The sequence below is a fragment of the Hippopotamus amphibius genome, chromosome 1 (assembly GCF_030028045.1).
Source record: "Hippopotamus amphibius kiboko isolate mHipAmp2 chromosome 1, mHipAmp2.hap2, whole genome shotgun sequence".
Classification (NCBI taxonomy): domain Eukaryota; kingdom Metazoa; phylum Chordata; class Mammalia; order Artiodactyla; family Hippopotamidae; genus Hippopotamus; species Hippopotamus amphibius.
This window is the reverse complement of record NC_080186.1, coordinates 197,300,238-197,314,233: the sequence shown is the minus strand read 5'-3', so window position 1 is coordinate 197,314,233 and position 13,996 is coordinate 197,300,238. Positions and strand designations below refer to the sequence as shown.

Sequence of the window (13,996 nt, the reverse complement as noted above, 5' to 3'; positions counted from 1 at the left end):
ATATTTTACTCAAATGTTACTAATAATTCCTTCACAATATTACAAATTATGCTTATACATGTATCTCTCTTCTAAATACATCTTGAAATTCATTAAGCTGGGGCCTTTAGTTATTTTTATAGACCATTAACCACTTCAACCGGCCTAGAGAAACAATAATGGAAATTAGCAGGTATTGAGTACTTACAATTTAAAAAACCAACAGCAACAAAAACCAAATTAGTGGTCAAAGGCAATGGCTTTCAAACTTTTTGGATCATGACATATAATACATACATTTTATATCATGGTGCAGTACACAGATGTACACATGTAACATAACAAAAGTTTGATAAAATAATACTCTACAAAAGGAACACTGTTAGTTTACATTATTCTCTTTCATTTAAAAAAAAATCCAACTATGATCCTCTAAGGTACTGCAACTCACTACTTAAAATATATTAGCCTAGAAGTCATTTAGAAAATAAGAAGGGTTCAGCTAGATAATGACTAAGATCAGACCAACTTTAAATTCTATAAAACTACATTGTATTAAAATTTGTTATCCTCCCTATCTTTTACTACAGGCCGTAAAATAATTATCAAAGATTTGAGAAAGTCTGGAAAGTATTCATCCTCATGAATCTGAAAACCAGTTAGTGCCTCTGTCAGGAGCTAAAGAGCAAACAGAACAACTCCTTTTAGCATTCTAAATTACCAATCTAACACAAAATTCTATCATAAAGTAAACTCTTCTTAAAGTATAGTATTATTCTTAAAGTCTCTAACAATAAATGAGAATAAAACTGCTAGAAATAGATGCTAAGAAAGGTAACATTTAGTATGACTAATTTCAAGGATGACTTTGGGTTTAGGCATGCTGAAATTGAGGTAAAGACAGTAAACTCAAAAGTTTCTCTAATGACCATTCGGGGAATCAGATAAGAAATAAGGACTATGTATACATACACTTCAAAGCCACTAAACAAGTTTCATAAAACACATATGAAATTTGTTATAATATTAATGATATAATAACCCTCTAATTCTATTATTTATAACAAGTAGACAAAACTTAATGATGTTTATATTTTTCCCCATTATATTCCCTATCATGCGGAAGTCTAACACATTAAGAAACTACATAATGTTTCAAAACAATCCACAAAGTACTTGAGGGGAGGACTAGTAAGTAGGATTTACAGATTAAAGTAGATTGACCATGAGATGAAATATGAAGCTAGAGATGATGTGTACATGAGGGTTCACTTTACTACTGTCATACTTTTGCATATGAAATTATCCACAATTTTAAAATTAGCACAAAGAATAAATGTCTACATTTAAAAGTTCAGTTTTTAAAAGATTAATCACTTGATTAATTTGCCTTTTTAAAAAGGTTTTTAAAATATTTATATGCTTTTAAATTACTTTAATGAATACTTCTGCGAGAAAACAAAGTTCCCAGCATTATATACTTTACTTTCTAACAAAATTATTTACAATTTGGTATTTCATCAGTCTGCATATATCCATGAGAGTGTGCTGCACATAAGAACCTCCATCTACTGTGAATCAGTTAAAGAAGAAGTGAAATGATCAATGTAGTACAGTATGACTGAGATAAACTACAGCACACTAGGTCAATCTTTTGGTATAAAATACATGCTAAAACTGGAATAAGGAGATTATTTACATTTTCAGTTCTCATCTACCCCTAATTGTAATTCTTATAAAATTTCCTTTCAGATCAAACTTCTTCCTTTTATTAATGTAATTCAGGATTTAGAAATTTAGAACTGGAAATACTGTAGTATTTGCATAAGATAGCAATCATCATATTATAATCTACCTCAAGCATAAAAACAAAAACAGCCTTTTTTGAGGGAATTAAGACCAACTTCACTCTTATCCAATGGCCCCATTTCTTTACATTAAAACTTTTAGCATAATGTTTTGCCTTCTAACCTCATTTTTCCTGGGTATACAAAATTCTTCTTTGCTTTTTGCCTAAGCCTGTCAAAACACCTCACCACCATAAAAGCCACATTACAAGGACTTTTAATATGCATAAAATTTAATTCTACCAGGGTTTTAAATGATCTCTCAAAACCAAAAACCCCACAAAACTTCATTCTGATATTGGGCTTGATATAGACATTAACCATTTATCTTATGATCAAACTTCCCTGTCTCCTACCTTTGAACTGCTGCAGACTGTATCTCTCTGTACTTACCATACCCACCTGATACTCAAACATTTAAGGCTTAGGTCTCTCTCTTTCTTGATTTTAAGCTTTAGAGAAGAATCTCAAATTTTAGCATCTTATGGTATCCATCACATAGCAGTTGCTCAATCATCTAAATTAAATAACTATCTGAGGACAGAGAACTGTATTTCTAAAAGCAGTAACAGGAGAGATGTGAAATAGCTAATGGGAATGGTTTTCATTAAGAGACGAGCTCCCCACTATCTCTGTGCTTCATGCCTTAGCTCTGATAGATACTGTAGACAATGGATCCCATAAACCAGTGTTGCTGAGCCAGAACTTTGTGTGTCTCTGTATTTTAACCTCAATAACTGAGATCTCAATCTATCCACACCAAAGAACTTTCAAATTCAATTTAACATTTATTTAAAGTTGACTTCTAAGCAGTCACCTCATATCATACTGACAGATAATATACTCCTAATTATAAACAGCAATTTTCTCAGTCATTAATACATAAGGACTTGATTCTGGTACAAGAGATTCCTGGAGTCTTTCTCTCTGAAACCAGTGGATCTAACCAGTCTATTCACATAGCCAATATACTCCCCTATGGGTATCTCTTAACATATATAGTGTTTATTCAGCTATGCTTCCTTTTCCCCATCTTCTTCACCTGGGACTAAACCATACAAAAACTTCAGTATGACACTAAACAAACCTTAGGGTAAAGAACTGCAAAGCTAAGATGTCCAATGCATTCTCTGTACTAGGGAACTTGTACTTTATTGGGGAGCTATGATCCCTGCAAAACCTTCCTCTGCATCACGTTTCTCAATATACACCATTTGTTCTTTTTTTCTTTCCAAATCACATCATTTCTGATCATTAAGATTACAAAAGTCTAAAAGCTCCACGAAAACTTCCCATATACCACATTACCTCACTCCAGTAATTTGCCCAATTCCATTTGCTTTCACCTCACTTACGTGCCGATACGACCCCATGAGTGAGTCACTTACTTGATTGTGTATTTAAACCTGGCTATTTCATTATCACCTCTAGGTGAAAATAATCTTTCTTCAACTTAATTTATAATTTCAAAACATGGCAAGATACTGAATGACTCCAGGTAAATAGCTTCATACATATGTGTATAAATTTAATATGCCTACACATTTCCTTGGGAATCTTGTTAAAACAAAAATTCTGATTCAGTAGATCTGGGACACAGAGCACAACTTTTAAGGTCAAGGAATCATTCTGTACAGTATTGGGGTGGAGGATAAATGATTCTAGGCATTTGTCGAAACCCATAAAACTGTATATCACAGAGTAAATGTAATATATGCAAGTTTAAAACATAAACCCTTATGACTGAGGATCCCAGCATGGAATGCAAACTGATAAATGAATATAACTTTATTACAAATTTATGACATAACCACACTGAAGGGAACAGGCGGAATGAAAGCTAACCTAACTCTGGAAAACAGTGTTCTGACTAGGAACCATACAGTTAAATACAATAGGAACTGTACACTGTACATAAACACTGTACTTTATTTGGTAAATTTGTTCCTTTTGGGAGTATGGCCTAAAAATTCTGAAACTACTTTACTTGTATACTGAGGTTGGGGTGCATACATGGTGGATGGCAGATGGTGAGAGCCAAGTTTCTCTCTATTAGAGATGGAAGTTATGAAGGTACAAGAAAGGTTAGGATGAATCCTATAGTATAGAATTAGAGCTGGAGACAACAGTACTAACTCATGTTTACCTTAATATGCACACAGATGGACAGATATAGAAACAACTATAGATACACATGGTTTAGTATATATAAACACATAGATCAACATAACCTAGCTCCGTCTGCTCTATCTACTGAGATGGGCAATAAGCAATGACACCTGAGTAGCAACCCAGCACCCAAATCTTGGTTTCTAATACCCTTTTCTCCAATAAAAGAAACCAGGACTCTTTGGAGAAATGGTTGATTCTAGGGTAAAAAAATGGGAGGGTGTAAAAAAGAACACAAAAGCCAACTTGAAAGCATTCCCAATGGGCAAGGCTAAAACAATTTGAGCAATAAAATTAACTTATTGGATTATAACCCAAAGTATAAAATATACATAAGTCCATATACAAGTGAATGACGGAATTAATGAGGGAGAAATTACTTCTTTAAGAAGAATTCCACTTAATATAATGTAGGTACTCCCTCCTAGCAGGAGACAGAACTTAATTCCCACCCACCCCACCACTCATCACATCCCTTGAGAGTGGGGCTAGACTTAGTGACTTACTTCCAAAGAATACAGTATGGAAAGGGAAAAACAGTAACTTTATAGTGGAGAAACCTGACAAATACTATCTTGGTCAAGTGGTAAAGGTTAACGTCATCAGTACTGTCAAGTGGATATTATGCTCACCACATGATGTGACCAGTAGAGCACTTCATCTCTGTGATACTCTTTCTAAAAATGGATAACTGGGACTCCCCTGGTGGTGGAGTGGTTAAGAATGAGCCTGCTAATGCAAGGGACACAGGTCCCATCCCCTGGTCCAGGAAGATCCCACATGCCATGGAGCCCATGCACCACAACTACTGAGCCCACACACCCTAGGGCACCAGCAACTACTGAGCCTAAATAAATAAATAAATAAATAACAATGGGTAACTGATAACCTTGGTTTATCCTAAGGGAAAAAAAAAAATCAGACAAATCCAAACTGGGGGACGTTCTACAGGCTATCTGGCCAGTACTTCTCAAGACTGTTAAAGAAATTAAAGACTTAGAAACTCTCACAGATCAGAGGACACCAGGGAGAGTTAACAATTAAATGCAACATGGAACCCAGGACTGAATTCTGGAATAGAAAGAAGGCATTAATGGAAAAATCAATAAAATTCAAGTAAAGTCTGGAATTTAGTTAATTTTTTTTTAAAGACTTTTAAAATGGCTATAAATCTGGTTTCCCTCCTGGAGAGTGGGAATCACAGTACTGCATACATCACAGGAATTTTGGAAGGATGAGTTACGATAAATTCATGTAATGCACCATGTACCCTATGGCTCAGTCAGAGTAACAGCTCCATAATTACTGGTTGCCATTATTATTGTTTCTACAGAAATGAAATGTACCCAGCTTCTTGCTTGCATGGCGTATGACACAGTTCTCTGGGGGTTTCCAGAAAATAAAAGGCATGTGTAACAACATCAATAACAATAAGCAGCAACGTGGTGAATGACTCTATGCAAACAGCATCGTATATATGCTTATGAATTTAATATGAATACAAATCACTTGGGAATCTTGTTGAAAAGAAGATTCTGATTCAGTAGATCTGGGGTGGGGCCCAAGGCTGAACATTACAAACAAGCTCCCAGGTGATGCCAATGCTGCTAGACCAAGTGCCACAACTGGAGCTATAACTTTTCTACTTCTGTAATGTTTTAAAATTTTTCATAAAAAATGCAAAAAAAAAGTATTCTCCATCAAACTTTATGTCTTCACCACAAATACTCATATTGTTAAACACAGAACTGTACCAGCTGTAACGCACAAGTCATCAATATCTTAAAAAAGCAATGATCTAAGCAGTATTAAAAAAGGGCAACTACACATTACTATCTGCCCCCACATTATCTTATGCCTATGAAGATAAAAGTAATGTCTTTAAAAGTCAAATCACATACAACTCTCATATCTTCACCAATTAAAAACTGGTCTAAATACATTACAGTAATCTAGATTAACCACAAACTTAGGAAGTTCTGTGAAAATTTTAATTCCATGAATTCTGTTGGGAAAGAGAGTAACCTATTACCAAAGCTCCTGCTTAACAGTTTATTGAGTTTTCAAAGCAAAAGAAATGATCTTAAGTGCTCTGAGATTCAGTAGCACGTACAACATACCTGAGGAAAGAAAAAACTAATAGGACAAGATGAAGAAAGTACATACTGAATAGAGAAATAGGGATCAACAAAAAAATTAGATGTAAAACAGTCATACTTTTCTACAATTAATGACATTACAGCTCATTTAAAAAACCAGGTTTTTTAACTCGATTTCTAGCCATTCTGGCTTTGTGATTTCACATTTTCTTGTCTTCCTTAAAATGCTTCTTCAGACAAACTTTGGAAATTTAAGAATAAATTGACGCTTTATAAAAAAACAGATAGTTTCAAAGTAAGCTCAGGAAATACCATTTTATTGCCTTTAAAAAATGTTCAAATTCATTTATTAAAAGAAACTGATTTGGGGACTTCCCTGGTGGCGCAGTGGTTAAGAATCTGCCTGTCAATGCAGGGCTGCGGGTTCGATCCCTGGTCCAGGATGATCACACAAGCTGCAGAGCAACTAAGCCTGTGTACCACAACTACTGAGTCTGCACTCTAGAGCCCATGAGCCATAACTACTGAGCCCGAGGGTCACAACTACTGAAGCCCGCATGCGTAAAGCCTGTGCTCCACAATAAGAGAAGCCACTGCACTGAGAAGCCCACACATCACAACAAAGAGTAGCTTCCACTTGGTGCAATAAGAGAATGCCCGTGTGCAGCAAGAAGACCCAACGCAGCCAAATAAAAAAAAAACAAATAAATAAAAGAAACTGATTTTGATGGCAAGAAATCTTCCTGGTATGTGTATACATAAAAGCAATATTTCCAAAAATGGTACACCATAGAGGTCTTTAATGGGACACTAACAGATAAATGGTGAAATATGCAGCCCTGTGTTCAAATTAACTTTGACCTGGTGTTCCTTTAATTTAACAGGTCACTTAGACTATCTGGCTTTTTTCTCAAAGCCTTTAAAAAGGCTTTTAGGGACTCTGAATTTCTAAAACTGAGATTTTCATTTAGAACATTTCCAACAATCATATTTCCTACTCACTGACTACTCAAGATACTTTAAAAGTTGAGATTGAAAGACTCTTGAAGCATAAAGTATTTTCAATAAGCCAAGGAAATTTAATTGCAAGAGTTCCTCTACGTAAATACAAAATTTACACACATATATATTTAAACATGTTTATAAGTATATTTAAGTCGAGCATTGTTAATGCTATAAAAAGCTATAATATATCAAGGAAAAGAATTCTTTTAGAATCAGGTCAACATAACTCAAAAATTTCCAGCTCTAGATCAATTCTAAGTAGTTAAGACCATTACAACACAGCACCAAAATCTCCTTCACTCTGTAATAATTTTTCCTGAGCATACACTATACAGACTAAAGTGATTAAAATAAATTCTCAAGTTTACATGGACAAATTTACATTACTGAAAATTTAATCTACAGGCAAGCTGAGAAATTCTTCTGAGTATTAAGTATTTACTAATCACACAAAAATTAGCAAAATGCAACTATGTATTTCTGGTCTTTACCCACAAATCTATTTCTGGAGCAAATCATCATTCAAGATAATTTTAAAATAAAAAATGTCTAAACAGGATTTGAAAAAACGTCACTACAAATAAATACAAATCCACACAGCTGGGAATTGATGCTTTGAAATCTCCCAACAGTATCTTCAGAAAGCTTAACTTCAGTTACATAATAAACTTTGTGCTAACTTGAAACTGAGGTACAGGTGCATCCTGACCCACATTTCTTAGTAAGTAAGTTTCAAAATTGTCAGTTATAACATAGCCAAAGAGACATTCTCCTGTGTGTTCTTCCTTTCTGTCAATGGTTATGGAAAGGTTTTCACATAAAAAGAGAAAAAAAAAAAAAAAACTTTTGAGTAGAAAGCTAATTATACCAACTAAAAATGCCAAAAGACTTTCTTGCTTAATTTTACTTCACTTCATAAGTTTCTGCGCAGGAAAAAAAAGAAAATCTGAAGCAAAAATACATGTAAAAATTCCAGCCAATAACAATCAAATTTTACAACATACATCAATTTAAAAACAAGCATGTTTCTCCCCTCATCACTCTATATTAATATTCACAGTTATGGTAACTTTTGTTTCTTTGCAAGAAAATCCCTTTATCTATAAAGTTCCCCTCTTCACTCTTTTAACTAGGCACAATCTCCCTTCTCTGTACTGCCTGTTATGAAAGCTTTTGGTGTGGGGACGGTAAGGTTTAGTAACTACAGCAGAGCAAAAGAAAAAGACAGCATAAAAACAGAAAGGAAGAAAATGAAAGGAAAACAGAAGCAGGTCTTCCTTCTTCAGATAAACACCAAGGCAGTTGCAAGAGCTAGATAACTTGACAGCCATAATTCTCAGAAATACATAAAACCTATATGGTAGAAATAATGACTCAGAATAATTAGAGTATATACTTTGCAATTATTTAAAATGAGTATGCATTGTAAAAGACTCCTTTAAGTAAATCTGACTTCACTGGGTTTAATTGTTTTCATCGCTACTATATCAAATTTGATTTACAACTCCCCCTTTGCTTTACCTATAGCAGCAAAATACATGAAAGATTATTAGAACAGGTAAGGGGTCAAAATATAACGGCATGTGGTCTCTCTACATACTCAACGAGAAGATTTACTCTTAAGAGTCTTATTGCCTATTTCGTGGATAGTTAGGCTCCTGCATTTCCTCTAGATATTTCTACCTATTAACTATTTCATTGCTCACTAATGAACAAGAGAATGTGGACAATGTGACTCTCCTATTCACTTACTACAGTCAATATACCTGTAGAGATTTGAATCAAAGCTGAAATTCAAAGGTCTTCTAGTTTAGCCCCTCAACTCTGGTGCTTCAGTTAAACTCTGGTGTGAAATACTTTGTATATTAAGTAGTAGGATGAAACTTCAAAATCATTTAATCCAACTCTCCTTATATTACAGTTCAGAAATCATTCAGAGAACTAGTTAATGCAGAGACAGGGTCAACTCAGGTTTTGTAACTCCTAGACCAATACTTGTTCTACTAAATCATTCCGCTTTTCATACTGCTCCTTTTTTCCTATGATGTACTTATTATCCAAAAGGTCTGCCTATGAAACTGATAAAGTATACCTAGCATAACCAGAAAATTCCAAGCCTCAGGTCAAATACATATCCCACTGCTTCATTTTCTATCCAACATTTTCCTGAAGCCCTCCTAACTGCCAAAACTTTCCTGTTCCTTGTCCTTCACATTTCTCCATCATTGTAACTAATGTTTCAGTTGCATATTATTCTGTTATATAAAATATGATGCTAATTATAATAACAGAGTGCTCATTATATTAGGAACTATTTTAAGACCTTCACATGAAGCATCTCATTCAATCCTCAACTTTAAATAAGATAAATAATACTATAATCCTCATTTTATAAGTACAAAAATCAAAGCCTCAGAGATTAAAAAATTTGCCGTAATTCACACATGCAACAAGTACAACTGGGTAAGTAATGAGGCAGTCTGACCCCCAATGTCCATATTCCTGACCTCTCTATATGACAAGCGTATATAACTACATGGATTACATTATTAATGTGGCCAGTAACTTAAAACTTGGGGGCTATAGAAGAATTTTAAAGTCTTTGTATCTGAAGAGGTTTCTTACACATTAAAGTAGCTTAACTTGGCTTACTCCCATAAATCATATCTTCTTTGTAAAGACATGGCCCAAGTAAGAACTCTTAACTCATTCATATACAATTAAAACTCAAATTTGAAAAAATAGGGGGAAATAGGGGTTGCAGCAATACTTTAAGAAATGTCCAGATCAGCAGTGTCCAAAAGAACCTTTGCAGCAATAGAAATGTTTTCTATTCTGCTCTACCATCACGGGAGCCATTAGCTACATGTGACTATTTGGCACTTGAAATGTGTCTAATATGACTGAGCACTGAATTTTGAATATTTTGTAATTTTAATTAATTTAAATAGCCACATGTGGCTAATGACTACTACACTGGACAGTACAGGTATAGAAGACAAAATGCAGAAAAAAATGAGTAAAGAAACTCTTATTGCCTTTATTTGGAGAGTACAGGAACAATCAAATCAATTTAAATGTCTTCTTTTACTTGCTCTAGTTTCAATTATTAACCCAAACAATATAAACCTCCAAAGAGATTTAAGTATCCCAAACTTTCTATATTTAAATTTCTCTTTGTGTATCTCAATGGAAAAAAATAATTAAAATCTGTATTTTCAACAAAGCTTCATTTATTAGAAACTTTTTACTGTTTGGAAAGCTAAGAGTAAATCTGAATCTGAAAACTCTGCCACCTATTAGAAAAACTAAAAAGAATCAGATAAGTTTTCAATTATTTTCATAATAAATACTTGATAATAAAGTGCTTACCTTGATTCTCCACTACTGTTTCTAACACTTTCTTCATCACTGTGTCCATTCATTGTAAATACCAAGAAGTTTTAAAATAAAATATAAATCTTCCCAGTTTAAAAGATGAATATAAATACTGACTCCTCTTTGAATATCAAAAATTCACAGATGAATTTTCTTCAACATTCACACGTTTCCTGGGACCCTTTTTGACTCACCTAAAAAAGAAAAATATATATAGAGAGAGATTAAGAAAGTGAGAGGGACTTCCGTGGTGGCTCAGTGGTTAAGAATCCATCTGCCAATGCAGCGGACACGGGTTCAAACCCTGGTCCACACATGCGGGCGGAGCAACTAAGCCAGTGCACCACAACTACTGAGCCCGCGCCCTAGAGCCCAAGAACCACAGCTATTGAGCCCACGTGCCACAACTACTGAAACCCACGCAACCTAGAGCCCCTGCACTGCAACAAGAGAAGCCACCAAAATGAGAAGCCCTCAAAGAGAGGAGCCCCCCACTCGCTGTAACTAAAGAAAGCCCATGCACAGCAATGAAGACCCAATGCAGCCAATAAATAAATAAAATAAATAAATACAATAAATCAATTTATAAAAAAATAATGAAAAAATTTCCTGTAGAGAAAAATATAAATAAGTCTATTTGGAACTTATACAAATCTATCTAGGCCAATTAGATTACAGGTGGTAAGGAAGAGGTAGGGGGTCTTTTTCTCAAAACACCTAGGCTTCTATTAACTACATTCTTGACTACTTACTAGAATTCAGCACACCACTGCTTATTTTTGACAGAAGAAATTAGAATACTTGAGTGATAGAACTTTTAGGCCAATTGCAACTGTGTGTTTATATACTACACATTATAGACAAAAAACTAAAGCAAAGTGGCAGTGTATAATATATACATACATTCCAAGAATAGAAAATGGATTCTTATTAGATACTTGGTCAAACAAATTAAGTAAGGGGGAAAAAGGTTATATTTAATCAAGTACTAATTACTTCATATACCAGATTGAGGAAAAGTTTTGAAAATGCTCACACGCGGAACAGGAGAGTAAAAGTATATCATATAATCTTAGCCAAAAAAACGTATAGGTCAAAATAAATGTGTTCTTTCACAGGCAAACCGACAGCAGAGTTTTAAGTTTAAATAATACAGTACATCTCCAGTTTGGACGTGCAGAGATTCCACTGGGGGGAAAAGGTAATAGAATAAACACCGATTTTTTTAAGTAAGGGGTTTGGGGCAGAAATCATGGACCAACACACAACATTTCCACCTTCCGAGATATCAGCACACTCGAAGAGTCACCTACAAGCCATCCACGAATAAACAAAGGAGATCTCTGGCAGGGGAGGGAGAGGAAGAAGCGGGGGAAGGAGACGTCAGATCCTTCCCCAGCCAGAAAGTACCGAGACAGACGACTGAGAGCAGAGCTGTCCTCCGACCTCAGCAAAGAGAATTTACTCCTACGATTATTTCCATTCTACAAAAAAGAGGGGGGAAATAGGCTGCTGCCAACTTAATCACAGCAAACTCTGCATCTAGATCGGGATTTTAATTCTCCAGAGACAACAGTCCAGTAGACTTGGCAACAACTGTTATCCAAAATTTATTTCACGCAACATTTATTCCTAGTGTTAAATATTAATTCCAACTAACCAAAGAGCTTTACTATTAAACAATTAGATCTTAAAAATCTAGGTACTCTAACAAACTGCCTCTCTTTCCCGAAAGTCTCTCTTCATTGAGAAAGTTCACGCTCTTCGTTCTTTCCTTTTCACCTTCCTTTCGCCCCTCAAAATGGCTTTCTCTGTACTTTGTAACTTCCTTTTTCCTCATCTTCCTTCTCAGGGTTAAATCCTCTTTCTGAAATCCTTCTTACAACCCTAACTTCTGAAGCTCCAAGCGCCCGCAGCTCTCTCCTGCCTTTCACGCGCCTTAACAACGATTCTCCCCTAAATGTTCAACCTCTTCAAACCGCCTTTCCTTTGCCCCCGTCTTTAAACAGTTGCTTTCCTCCTGCTAAGTTTTCAAAGCGGTATTCGAAACGAGGTTGGAAACCTTCCTCCTCCCTCCTCCGTCCATCGCAGCTTCGCTCCAATCAGCCTGCCACCGGACGCACCCCAACCCCCCCACCCCCATCCCTCCCAGGGCCTCCGTCCCGGTCCCGAAGTCTCCCTTCCCGCCTCAAACTTCCTACAGACCCACCCCGCGCCCTCCCGGGCTCGCCGGGGCCGCCGCCCCCTCCCCCTCCCCGCCGCTCCCCACGTGTTGGGAGCCCGGGTGGCGGCGGGACCCACGCACCGGCCAAACGCACCGCTCGCGCCTCGCAGCTTTCCCCTTGCGGCCCGGCCGGCCCCACTACAAGGAGGCCCGGGCTCGACCGCCAGCTGCACGCCCGTCCGGCGAGAGGATGCGCTCCGCGGTGCCGGCCTGCGCTCGCCACTCACACGCCCCCTGCGCCCCGAGCCCATCCGCCGCCGCCGCCGGCCCTCGCAGAGCGCCCCGGCCTATGCCCCGCGCTCGGCCGCTGGGCCGCCGCCCGGGCACCGCGCCGCCCCCGCCCTCCCCCTGGCCAGCTCCCGTCCTCCCCGCCACATCCTGACCCGCCCGCCGCCCCCTTTCTTACCGGCGGGCGTGCAGGCTTCGCGCGGCAGAGGGAGCCAACTCGATCTGCGGCCTCCCCTGCGCCCTGGCCCGCGGTCTCCGCCGCCGAGACTCCTCGGGCTCCGGGCGTTTCGGGATAAGCAGGAGTCCGTGAGGGGGAAGGGGAAGGACGCGGAGGGGAAGGGGAAGCCCCGGCCCGCGCCTCCAACGCGCGATCCCCTGAGGAGCGGATCCAACAATCAATTCATTACTGAAGCACCAAAGGCGAGGACAGCAAAAGCTAGAAGTAACGAGCCGTAGTCCTCACAGCGGCCACGCGCGCGCTCCCGCCCCCGCCGCTTATCGGCTCCCGGCAGCCGCCATGACGCCGAGAAAGCGAGCGCAACCGTCTCCGTCGTAGCCGCCGCCGCCGCCGCCGCCACCGAGGTCGCCGTCGCCTCCGCCTCCCGCGCGACGTAAGCTTCTCAGCTCACTCCCCTTCCCTACTGGGCGCGAGGCGTGCGAGCGGGCGCGCGCACGCCGAACTCCACCAGCTGGCGCGCAGACGGTGGGACGGGCTACGTCGGGGAGCCGTGGGGCGTAGGAAGAAAGCGATTGGTGCTGTGGCGAGGCGGAGAGCGAGTGCGCGCACGCGCACTGATGGGAACGCGCACGCGGGCCGCGCAGAGGCTGCCGGACACTTCCTACCGCGGTGGGCCGCTGATCCTTGCTCGGCCTCCCTGCCTTAGTGGCCCGGAGTTGAATTCCGGGAAATGGGAGCTGCAGGCTCGCTCCGTGCGGGTATGGACGCCACTGTCACTCGGGACGGTTGCGTAAGGACGTCACGACCGAGAGCCTGAGAAGGAATTAGGGAAACAGGGGGGTGGGGAACGTTGAAGACCATAACGGGGCTTGGGGAGCCGCGGAAGGGC

General features: G+C 38.8%; 1 protein-coding gene across 5 annotated transcripts in view; it reads right to left on the bottom strand.

Annotated features, from left to right (window-relative positions):
* The window catches only part of CHD1 (chromodomain helicase DNA binding protein 1), a 78,888-nt gene extending 65,311 nt beyond the window's left edge, over positions 1 to 13,577 (bottom strand). For 2 of the 5 annotated variants that reach the window (XM_057738474.1, XM_057738505.1), the window contains exons 1-2: positions 13,108 to 13,577; positions 10,472 to 10,671 (exon numbers count right to left, since the gene is read on the bottom strand). In XM_057738474.1, the coding sequence (XP_057594457.1) occupies positions 10,472 to 10,524 (53 nt within the window). In that variant the 5' untranslated portion in view covers positions 10,525 to 10,671; positions 13,108 to 13,577. Of the gene's footprint in view, positions 1 to 10,471; positions 10,672 to 12,446; positions 12,463 to 12,782; positions 12,960 to 13,107 lie in introns of those variants that run through there. The other 3 variants (XM_057738516.1, XM_057738485.1, XM_057738495.1) reach the window with 3 other exon arrangements.
* Positions 13,578 to 13,996: the final 419 nt, after the last annotated feature.